The following is a 12,258-nucleotide window of genomic DNA, read 5'->3' on the forward strand; positions in this document are numbered from 1 at the left end:
AGGAGGAATGTGTGTTTGAGATGCTAAAAGTGGTGCCTTTATAGCAAAAAGGCCTGGCCAGTGTGTTTGAGCTCGATAACACGTCTGTCTGGTTATTGTACAGAGTGTATCCTCTCGACCGGGACGAGGAGGGGAGCTGGGCCTGCTGACGGGGTTAGGGTTTTCAAAATCTTCTGGGTTTAGTTTTAGTATAGTATAGTAGAATGCTTCAAATTCTGGGAGTAACTTATGTGGGATGGATTTGTGCTTGGTGGAGCACCATTAGTATATGATGTGTGTATGTGTTGGATATGGGTGTGTGTGCTTCCTCTGGGTCTGTGGGATTTTGGCCCATAATTCCTGCAGCTCTCAGGTCACAGCTCCGTTCTCACGCACATATTTGGCATTCCTTCCCCGACATGATTACCATACACCTTCCACTCTGGGTTTGGCTACGCGGAATATTTCCATCATTCCCCGAGTGGAACTGGAGCAACGTTCCAGAAATGAACAGCTCGCCCCACCACCCCCATACTCACTCTTCTTTAGCCCACCCCCACACCCTGTTTCCCTTCCACCCCACTGTCTCCTCCTTATACCACCCCCCCTCCTGCGCAGATTCCTGCTGCCTTGCAATAGGAATCCTCTGGTAAAACCCTTTTTTCCCCCCCCCCTGAGTCAGCTGTTTGTGTCTGCCGGCATGATTGGGTCATTTGGCAGCGACATCTCTTCAGTGACCTCCTGCTAGGATGGGGAAGGAAGGGGAGGGATGGTGGAGTGGGGAGGGATAAGAGCAGGATAGATGAGAGGAGAAGCAGCTATGAAACTCTATCTCACTACCGCATGTTTCCCTTCTACTGCTTTGTCTGATCCTTTAATGCTGCGTATTCAAGGCAAAAACTCTAGAATGTGGAGGTGACCGTCGATTTTTGGAGCTCAGCAGTTTGCGAAAGGTTCCTGAGTGAGGCCGGTCCAATCTAACGTCTGACAAGAACTTTGAAAACTACTTTTGCTCTTGTCCCTATTACAAATCTGCTGCTTTGATTTAAGACTCTTGCAGGGGTCGAGGAGCTTTTCCGCACTCTGTATGATGAATTGTTGTGGGAAATGCAAAGGTTTCATAGCTTCACAGTAGTTCTTCTACCTGGTAGGAGGAAGAGAGTGAAGCTCTTGCCATTGTGCGGCTGTCTGCAGCCGATACTCGCTCAGAGAACATTTTGAAATCTATGATGTAGTTTTCTAATCGCTCTGAAGCCAGCTAGGGCTGCAACTAATTAAGTTTCACTGGCAATCCGTCTTTTAGTCATCAGTTTTCTTTGCAACTTCCCATCAAAATATTTATATAGTTCCTGATACAGAAGAAATTCAGAACGTTCCTGGATAAAATCACTAAAGGACCTTGTTAGTTTTTGGTTATTCCGGTTAATTAAAGACCTGACAGAATTAAGGAACACTCCTCAGCAAACATCAGCCACAACATTGAAACCAGTGGCAGGGAAAGTGAAAAACATCGATCATCTTATTTACATTGAAGTATTCTGCTGGGTCCTGGAGTTGAGAATGAGAATGCCACTTGACACCCAAACACTTACAGGGCCGACCTCACAACCCACAGGACTCAAAAGGATCTAACCTGTGCCATTCACTCCAGGACACCCCTGTAGGTCTTGTGTCTATGTCTTGATGGGTCTGCCAGCTTTCTATTCACAGTGGGTGACCTGGCACAGCCTACAGCCGAGTAACACCAGAAATAATAAAGTTATAGATGTCTGAGTATAAATGTTAGCGTACAATCTCTATTGGTTGACACATTTGTGTAGCATCATGGTAAATATCCTCAAACCGCCCAACCCCTGCTGTGTATCAGTTTCTCAGAGCCCAAGGAAATGTCTTTCGATCACTTGTTCTGTTTAACCCAAAGATTCTCAATTTGAAATGATATAAAACAAAGAAAACAACAACTATTAATCTATCAAAACTGTCGCCGATTCATTTGTTTACGGATCAACTCATTAATCACTAAAGTCAGCCGGCTACATCCGTCGGCTCGGTCAATCAGAAAAGATCCCTTTGAGAAAAAAAGCGTGTGAAGCGGTAGAAAGAGGCCGACAGACACAGGAAGTGTTTCTGTAAGGTTTACTGAGTCGAGAAAGACTGCTGCACACAGAGCTGAAATAAATAAATGAAATAATTTTATCGTAATAATTATAGTAACCATCATAGTAAGATTGCTTATTTAGGGTTTCTGTCTTCTTTTATATATATAATATATATAACTTTCAATAAATTGTTCCCTTTAATATTTTTTCTCCTGTGTATGCATGAGACTTTGGTTTGTTCCACTGAATGTCCTGGTAGCAGCATTCTGTATCCACGGTATCGCACGGGAGCATCATCCCCTGGGTCATTTCTATGGCAATGCTTTATCGACAAGGCACCCTCGCCGCCGTGCTCGCCCCTGCGCTCGTCACCCTCTGCACCTATAAGCTGAGGGTGCAGTGTCCTCGGGGGGGGCAGGCCGTCAGGAGGAGTCATGAAGAAGGTCTCCAGTTGTCTTTGGTCGGGTGTTGGTTTGGTTTGCGGTGATTGGTTGGCTGTTTTTGGTGCAGCTTGGTTTTTTTTGTTTTATACATTCGAGTTCCTAAAGCTTCAGTCCCTGCGGTGAGTTGTCACGGGTCCATGCAGGGACTGAATGGTCCCTTTCCAGAGTCCCTTGCGATCCAGCTTCACTCATGGTTGTTGATGCACTCACACACATACACACACTAAGACACACCAAACAAACAAACAAACACACACACACACACACACACACACGCTCTTAGGTACATTTCCCCATCTTCTTCTTCGTCTTACAAACATGCATTTATTCAGCAAGTCAGTCACTCTATCCTTCCATTCATCCAACAATCGCACAGGTTCCCACCAATCTAGCAGTGAGACAAATAAGTGCGTCACATGTCAACAATCCATTATTGGTCCATTTTGATCTGTGCAGATCACTCAATCCCTTTGTCCACGCCGCCATTTTCCTGTCTTCCCTTTATCCTCAGGCTAAGCACCCACTTTCTTGTTCAGTCAGTCTTTCCCACCCTTGTTTTCTCTGCTTGGTCCAGTTGCACTCCCATACTTGATATTGTCCAGCTGGTCCAGAACAGGAGACATGAAGGCCTTGTGGTTTCTGTGGTTGTGGAATAAAGGCCTTCGAAGAGCCTGGGACTCTGGCTGCCCTTCAGGTTTTCTGTCAGTGTTTCTGGCCTATGAAGGGAAGCAGACCAGGTCCAAAGAGCTTCCAGCGGTGGACCGGAAATGGTCCAGTTGGTCCAGTAAGGGAACTAAAACTGAGAGGAATGATCACTAACTAGGGGGCTGTAGTGGCAAATTAGTAGGTGTAAAGCTAAACCCCGTGAATGATTCATCTAGTTTCTGGTCAATGTTTGTCCCTACAAAGGGAGGTGTTCAGTCGTGTGTGACAGAAGAGATGAGTGGGTTAGCCATTGTCAGGCTCAGGTCAAGGCTTTGGATGACAAGACAGTGGGTACTAGCGTTAGCCACTACTAGCGGGGCCCAGTAGCACGCACCCTCTTGCCGCCCCGCCTGCCGACGGTGGTGAAGCGGAAGGGTGTGGTGAGGTCGGGCTGCTCCCCTGGCGGGAAGCGCTTCATGAAGTGTACGTCCTGCTGGTTGGGGAGAGTGTGGGGTCCGCGGCGAGGACGGCCTCTTTTAGTGAAGCCCACATACCAGCCTGTGTATCGCGCTGACATCAGAGCTGTGTAGTGGTTTTCCAGAACCTTTTCCACGAAGACGCAGTCTGCGCTTCGATTACTGGCCTTCTGAGAGAGCAGAGAAACCACAGGTATCCACACACACACACACACACACATTGGGAGACACAAAGAGAGGCTGGTCAGGAAACTGTTAGATATTTTTGATTAAAAAAGATGTCTCTAAAAGGAAGAAGTCTCACCTTTCCTACCAGCTTGCCGCGGCGGTTCATGCACAGGTAGAAATTGGTTTCTTTGCCCCGGATTCTCACCTGGCTACCGAAGGTGTCGGCCTCCACTACGAGCTGGGCTTGTGAAGGGACAGACAGAGGGACAGACAGACATTAGAGCCACAGGCATTGCAGAAACATGCGACATGCTGTGTTGGCAGAATTTCACAAGGATATCAAGTTGTATCAGACGCATATTTAGAGGTAGAAAGACCTTTGTTTAGGGCCCACGTAGAAATAGCAAAGAACCGTTTTTCAAGCCAGCCACACTGCCAAGAAGCGTGACACTAATTGTGCAGATTACCAGCCACCATTAAATCAGATTTGGCTATAAACTAGATAAGGCATTCACATTGGATCACAGTTTTGGGATTCATAGTTGCTATTAAACGTGCTGATAAATCACACACAGATGTAAATGTCTCAGGACGGACAGATGGTTGTCAGATAAGCCCGGTCACACACATGGATGTGAGGCCGCTGACCACAAATGGGCCTCGTAAAACAGATAACAGCCAGGAGTAGAAGGAGCACGGTGGGCCGGGAGCAGCGGGGGAACAGTCAGACTCTGTGTCTGCGGTGCTGTTGTTTTAGAGGTGCGTGTGTGCCTCTGTATATATATGTGTGTGTGTGCATGTTCATCCTTCCAGGCACTACGGCTTCACCGACCGCACATCTTCAGAGAGCGCTTGTGCCTGTTTAAAAATAAATCCCTAAAATGGTTCCTACATGACCTTAGTCAACAAAAGGGTCAAGAGAAATCAATACCTCCCTCCCTCTTGCCCTCTTCCTCTCTCTTCCCCCAACTCTCCTCTCGTCTACCTTCTGCTCTCTCACTTCATGTTTACACCTCCTTTGCTTTATTTCTCCTCCCTCTGCTCTTGGTTCCCCTGTGGAACACCTCATCGCCATAGTTGGTCAGTTTTGGGTGGATTGTGTCAATAAACAGACCAGCTTCGTTTGCATCTGTGGTCCCATGTCTATGGCTTGAAGTGATAGCAACCTGACATGTTTGTGAATGGGCAGGATTTTTGCCATGTGAGCACACACAGAATGTGAACTCTAGCTTTTTACGGCTTGGCTTTCTTCTGCCCATTGATTCTGTGTGGTTTAAGAATGGGTTAGACATCATTAGTGATGGAGAAAGGTGGAGAGGAAGCGGGAGTGGGGGATGGACAGAGGGAGTATTGGAGGAGGGAGGGAGGAGGGAGGGAGGGAGGGAGGGAGGGAGGGAGAGGAAGCCTGCTGTTTTAAATCCAGAGGAGACAACAGGGAGGTTGAGAAATCAATGGAGGGATCGATGAAGGAGATGAGTTTCTAACACTCAGCCCGACACTACCTGCCAGGCTTCTCCCGCTCACTCACACTTTTTTTCACTAACACCTTCTCTTTCTCCCCCCCCTCTCTATCCCTTTCTCTCTCTCTCTCGCTCGCTCTCTCTTTTGCTCTCTTGTGAATCATTGAGTCAGCAGCCAGTCGATGAGGTCTTTGTACTCCCAAGACAAGCTCCACTGCCCCTCTGCCAAAGCCTGGGGAGGCATGTGTGTGTGCTTTTGTGAGTGCGCCTGCACAGTTGCATTCTGTATCCACTCATGCATGCACTTGGTCAACCTTCAAGTCTTTGTACTCCCAGCCGTCGGTTGGTGTGAGCGCGCATGTACGAACTGTGCAATGCGCATGCACTGTGTGTGTGTGTCTTACCATATTTGTCTCCGTCTTCTCCTCGCGCGCTGATCCTGCGTCCGATCACCTGCACGTGTTTGCCGCTGGTGCGGCTGTAGAGCTGGTAGACCCGGTGGTGTCGCCGACTCATGGTGTCTCGCACCTGCGTCTGGTTCTCCACATGCACGCTGAAGTTGACCCCATCCACACCGAGTACCTGCTGTTAACACACACACACACAGACACACACACACAGCGTCATGAACGGGCTTGGAAACACTGCATGTACCACCAGCATACAACTTGTCTTTCATACTGTACGAAAGCTCCTTGCCCTGCATGAAGATCCTTACCTGTAATGGATTGCACATCACCAGCAACATCTGGATACATCTGACAAAAAAGTGAAAACAGATGAGTTTAGAAATATGTAAGCAACACTGACTGCTGTAAGAGTCATGCGTGACACCATCATTTCCATCTCTTTCTTCTCTGCCGTTCTTTCTGTTCAACATCTCTTTTCCTCATTGGGCGATTACTCACACTGCTGGGTGTGTGGCTGGCACCGGGACTTGACTTACAGACAGGCAGATGTCCAGGCATCGGCAGACAGACAACACCCAGAGCAGTGTTTATCGTTACGCTACCAACCTTCTGTCCAAACCCACTTTCTGACCCGCTCTTGACTTTCGCCACACCAAAATCTGGCCTCCAAATGACCCGATTGGACCGTGGCGAAATGGCAAACATGCCGAGACAACTAGAACATGTTCTGGTTTGGACATCTAAGGGAATGGGCTGGCTTATTTGGCTGCTCCGTGTATGTAGACAGCTGGGCTGGACTACAGGTGTACACTTGCTGTGATGTGGCTTTGGAGTGCAGTGGACTGTGGTTACATTTAGAGATGCTATGAATAAGTGGGAAAAAAACTGTGTGGAAAGATGATTTATGGAGGAATCGATCGGTGGGGAGTAATCGCGCAGAAGTGATTTATATTGTGTCTGAAAGCATACCTTTTAAGTATTATCACTTACTCGACTATCTGGACCGTCAGATACATTTATGATTGAAACAGCTGGTTACACTTACAATTAAAATTCCTCACACATTATCACATTGCCTAATTGAAGTTTAGACCTTGACCTTGGATGTATCAGATGTTATTTACAGCTTTAGTAAGGGAGGGATTGTGTTGCGCAAAAATCTACTCTGGCAGTCCTTGAACTGCTCTGAATTAGTGGCTGAAGACTTGATGAGGTTCAGAACCGAGTGTGTGGGCTGAACTGCAATTCTACGAATTTTGTCTTTCCCCACCTCATCACTTGCTATCTCTCTCTGCATGCCTCTTCTCTCGCTCTCTGCGCTCCGCTCTCTTTCTCTGGCTTGACGTCTTCCCTATCTCTCCTCTACCTTATCTCTCGATCCACTCTACCTTTCTCCTGTCGTTCCCTGCCTCCCATCTTTATGTTTGGGGTTAGCGGGGTGACTCCTCCACACTGTCATGGGCATGCACACAGATGTGCAGATGTGTGCGGGGTGAATGTCTGTGTGTACAGGCGGAGCACGCAGCTGACAGCTGGGCCAAAGCAAAGACATACGCGCTGCTGAGAGAGGGAGATAGTGAGCAGGAGAGAGAGGTGGACTGAAAAGTACACAAATGGATAGGGAGAAGACAGGACAGGGGAAGGTGATGTAAGAATAAATAGAGGGGAGATGAGGCGAGGGAAAGCTGACAGATAATAAAAGAGGTGAGATAAAATCAGAAAGAATGGGCAGATGTGAGGAGGAGGGGGAGGAGGAGGAGGAGAGCGGGTCAACAAAGACTAACGTTACATCTCGAAGGACGGAGGGGAGAAAAAGTGGCATAATGAGAGACAGTCGTGTAACCACAGAGTGTGGTCTGGCGTGAGAGGTAGACAAAAAGATAAATAATGGGAATGAAAGAGGACGGGGGTTCGACTCATGCACATCTTCTGACTAACACACATATACCATCTCGGTTCCCTTCTCCCCTTCTCAACATGTTTTTCCCATGGCTGGTGTGTTGGCCCCTGACTCGCTCCTAATAGATGCAGATACCCCGGGCAGTGCACTGGAGTGTTGGCCCTCACATTTTGCCTGCGCAGCCGAAAAAACCTGAGCGCCTGTGCATTGTGAGGACTCTCAGCTGTTAAAACACCACAGCTGCACTGCTGCCGAGGACACTGCAGGAAAAGTGCCTCGGCACTGGATTCCCCCGCTCCCACAAAAACCACAGACACTCCATATTATGCCAGCCACAGAGAGAAAAGAGAAGGAGCGAGAGGAAAGGGGGAGACAGGATCAGTGGGGGATCGGGGGGAGGCGGAGGGATGAGAAAACGAGAGAATAAGAGAGCAACCGAGTGAAAAGTCGGGTAGAGTAAAGACAGAAGGAGGTATGGAGAGAGGGAAAGCCCGGTGCGCCTTGGCCGGCTGCCAAAGCAAGCAAGGGTCTGACATCATAAACCTGCGTCCCAGCAGATCTACCATATGGAGGCTGCGGTTAGACTAGCAGGCCTCAGCGCCGAGGACTGGGCAGCAGCGTGGAGTGAGAGCGGTCGGCCTGGTGGGACTCAGCACAGAGCGGCGGTTTCAGCTGTGTGTAGCAGTGGTTATCGTGGTAGGCCAACACTGGTGCAGCGGGCTTCGGCACGGTGCGAGAGTTTCAGATGTTCAGCAGCGGGCCTCGGCGAAGAATAGTGGTTAGGCTAGTGGGCGTGTGAGTGGTATGAGAAGTCATGGGGCCTACGGTGGAGCGGAGGGCCTAGACACGGAGCTGCGGCTTCAGAGGAGGAACTGTAACAGGTTGTTGTGGCAAAAAGGCCCCCTTGGCTTTTCTCACCGGCTGAAGAATTTAAGGGGAAAACTGCACGGACGAAATGAAGTGGCTGATAGGCAAGAAGGAAATGAATGGAGAGATGATTGGCTCCGAAATACCTAAACTAAAACCAGCAGACTAAACAGTGAGACTTGCTCCTCCTCAGATACTGCCAGGGGCGCCATCATTCATCGGTTATTAATTCATACTTTTTATCTGAGCAAGTATCTGTGGAAAAGAAAAAAAAAACAAACAAAAAAACACGGGGGTATAGGCAAAGACAGGAAGACAGATGTAGGCAGTTAGGTGGGTAAGTGGAGACAGTGTGAGAGAGACACGGACGAAGAGAGAGAAAGTCAGGCAGACACCAGCAGCAGCAGCAGCAGCAGCAGCAGGAGCACACACCCTGTCCAGGTTGTCTGAGGAATGAGAAGTATCTGGAGATGACTGCCATCTGGGAGAAGTACAGCCGACACAAAGAAAGAAAAATAAATCCCTCGGCTTTTAACAAGACACACCTCGAATGGGCAAACTCAAGCCCCCTGAGTCTGTATCCTCCTCCCTTAGATTTGCTCTTGGCAATTTATCATTTTCCTATCCCACTAGATAAAGCCGGTGTTATTTGACTCAACTTCTGAAATATTTTCAATAGGGGGGGGGAGAAAGAAAAAAAAAAAAAAAGAAGAAGCATTTTCTTGGCGATGGGAAAATGGCCTTTTCTAAGCCAGCTTGGCCATCCCTGAAGTAAGTGCAGATGGTGATGGAGATGTTTATGGCAGGTTTTATGAGTAACAGGGCCCTGACTCTGACCCAGTGACCCTGAACTGTCAGCCAATCAAAACAGGGCCTTCCATGGCATGTTTTCTATGGGGACTGATGAGGAGTGATGTAATCGTTAGACACTGCTACCCTCCTCTCCATCATCTTCATCTGTAGCGAGGCCTGCCCTGAAACTAGTTTAAACAACTGCAGACAGAGATAAGACCAGAGTGGATAAATACGATTTAAACAGGATAAAGTGACTTACAAGACGGTCAGCGTGGAAAGAAGGGACCACATTGCTTCCCCCCTCCACTATGGAACTTGGCCCAGAGACAGTCTCCTCGCTCGGTCTGAGCCAGTCCGACAGTCCGGAGAGTTCCCCTCTGTGTTTTGAATCCGCTGGATGTTGTGCAGAGTCAAAGAGTCAGCGGACACTCCCGTTGGCATCGGCGGCGGCGTGCCCCGGTTCCCCCAGCGTGGGTGAATGTGCGGGCGTGGGCAATGTGGGGTGTGAGGCCGGGGTAACTGTGCCACTGTGACCGCCGGGCAACCTCTAACAGCTGTCCAGACCGGTGGAGAGACGAATGGGCGGGGGAGCAAAAGGGGGGAGGTTAGGGCTTTAAAGGCGGCGCGTCCCCGACAAGGAGAGGTAACAGGTGAAAGCGCGCTCACGCGTGACAGATAACCAACTCCAGTCGACCTCGCTGACCCTCAGAGTGATGCTCGGCCCCGTGGACAGATGCGCTGCGTGCGTAATCTTCTGCGTAATCCAATGCGTAATGTTTCAGCACAACAGCAAGCTCTCCAAAATGACTTCTGCTGTAGGTGAGGTGAGAAAAGAAAGTGATGGAGTGTTTGTTCCGGCACAGACAGGAGCAGGAGGCAGGTCTAGTCCCAGCAGACCAGGGTCAGGAGCTGTTGGAGGTGGGCTACCTGGGCTGGCTGATGGAGAAAACGGCGAGCTGGAGACGGGGGCTCTGCGTGCGCAGGGTAATGCAGGGCGGCCTCGGTCATGACTGCGCCCCCACGCTGGCTCAACGGGTCTGTGGCTCAGGTGACACCGACCAACAGTGTCCGACGGAGAGGGTGATGAGGTCCCGGAGCGGTCCAGCTCAGAGGGGTATATGGAGAGTGCTGAATGAGAATGGGAGGGGATAATAAAGGGGAAAGAAAGACGAGGGAGGGAGGGGTGGCTGGAGAGGATGGGAACAGCTGTGACTGGGTGGCGGACTCAGCCACCCGCGACACAGCGAGGAAATAACAGCCGCACTTTGCACCTGATTTTCCGGACTTCCCCGCTCGCCTCAGCCGCTGGTAACCGCCTGGCTGCAGCAGTCCTCTCTGCGCCCTCTCGACACAATACCAGCCAAAACACAGCACGATGACATCACCTCCGAAATGTTTGAAGGGGGAAAATGCAATCCGATCTTTTTATTTATTTTTTTAAACGTAGAAAGTTTAAGCAGTTTCTCTGCAGGGGGAAAAAAACACGAAAGTCTCCTCGTTCCGAGAAAAAAAAGGCAAAACTCCGCGGCGTGCAAGAGGCGAGGAGTCGAGCTCGCCAGTTTCTGAAGAAATAAAAGTTAAAAAACGGGGCGCACTGGAAAGCGTGTTTACTCAAAAGCACACTGACAGATCGACTCCCAGTCCACAACCTGCACCGTCCCTCTTCCCTTTATATTTGCCTGCCAGTTTCATTCAGACACCAGAAGAGAAAACGCAGGAGAGAACGCAAAAAAAGAGCCCAGCCGTGCGTTCTTCTTCTTCTTTTTTTTTTTTTTTATCCACTTCACTGGTATCATGCAGATCCTGCTCCCTTTCAGAAAATTCCAAGGTTTCCTTCCATAAAAAGCTCTTGTTGAGGGGGGCTGCACAGGAGAGGCGCGTAGGCAGGCACAGACCTCACTCCAAGAAAAACCAGAACAAGATTTTAACAGACGCGGATCAATCCTCCCTCCCTCCCTCCTCTCCTCTCCTCTCCTCTCTCCCCCTCCCACCTCTCTCTCTCCCTCTCTCTCTCTGCCTCACACACACGCACATGCACACTTATTGGATCAAAATGGGATTAGTCAGTCGCTATGCGATGCCGACCCAACTTACACTGCAAAAAAATATCCCCCTTTAACAAGTGTTCCGTCCTATATGAGAAACATCTGCTAACGAGGTGAGATAATTTCGCTTGTTTACAGTCCGAACCAACTTGTTACTGTCATTCTTCCCGAATCGGGCGATTATCATGCGGCCTCGTCTCAACTGATATTTGTTTGTGGAAATTCCTGACACGAGTCAGATGCATTGGAAACAATTCGGATGATGTCATGGTTTTTCGGGAGGAATTAATTCGCTTCCAGAAAACGCGATTTAAAAAATGCACCTCAGAGCAAAATGAGCCGGGCTCTTGAAAAAGTCGGAGAAAAGTGGCGTCAGACAACCGCCTCGCGCTCTGCAGAGATCCTCCCGAGACAAAGACACCTGCCTCACACAAGTGAACATCTGTCTGCAGACTGGGCTGCACTTCTTGCCCTCCTTTATCTCCCCCGAAGATAACCTCACCCCTGCAGCCCCAGTGGCCTCAGAAATGGAGGGTGGAGGACAGCGCTCGCGCACGCACACACACACACACACACACACACACACACACATACACGCACGCACACACTGTGCAGCACCGCCGCGCTTTCAAGTGATGTATTTTGACTCCCCCATTTCATAACTTTTAAGTTAAACCTTAAGAGGGAAAAATGAAACGCAGAATGAGAGACAGTCGGGAGGGCGGTATGTAAGCACGGACACGGATCCAAAACGAACATTTCTCAGGGATTTCGGCAGCAACGCCCGCTCTGCGCTCCCAAAACTCCCTCTCACCGCCGCACAACCGCAGACGGTCAGCCAAGCCAACACAACACTCCTGCCATACCTTTCATTCACACACACACACACGCACGCACGCACACACACCAGTGCGCAGAGAGAGAGAGAGAGAGAGAGAGAGAGAGAGAGAGAGAGAGAATAGTGGGGAAAG

At 49.5% G+C, this 12,258-nt stretch overlaps 1 protein-coding gene across 4 annotated transcripts in view; it reads right to left on the bottom strand.

The window, feature by feature from the left end:
- Positions 1–2,118: 2,118 nt before the first annotated feature.
- The window catches only part of fgf18a (fibroblast growth factor 18a), a 97,644-nt gene continuing 87,504 nt past the window's right edge, over positions 2,119–12,258 (bottom strand). For 2 of the 4 annotated variants that reach the window (XM_030396141.1, XM_030396142.1), the window contains 4 exons: positions 5,989–6,028; positions 5,675–5,855; positions 3,947–4,053; positions 2,119–3,812 (listed from right to left, as the gene is read on the bottom strand). In XM_030396141.1, the coding sequence (XP_030252001.1) occupies positions 3,537–3,812; positions 3,947–4,053; positions 5,675–5,855; positions 5,989–6,028 (604 nt within the window). In that variant the 3' untranslated portion in view covers positions 2,119–3,536. Of the gene's footprint in view, positions 3,813–3,946; positions 4,054–5,674; positions 5,856–5,988; positions 6,029–9,501; positions 11,146–12,258 lie in introns of those variants that run through there. The other 2 variants (XM_030396140.1, XM_030396139.1) reach the window with 2 other exon arrangements.

This window comes from Sparus aurata, chromosome 18 (assembly GCF_900880675.1).
Source record: "Sparus aurata chromosome 18, fSpaAur1.1, whole genome shotgun sequence".
Classification (NCBI taxonomy): domain Eukaryota; kingdom Metazoa; phylum Chordata; class Actinopteri; order Spariformes; family Sparidae; genus Sparus; species Sparus aurata.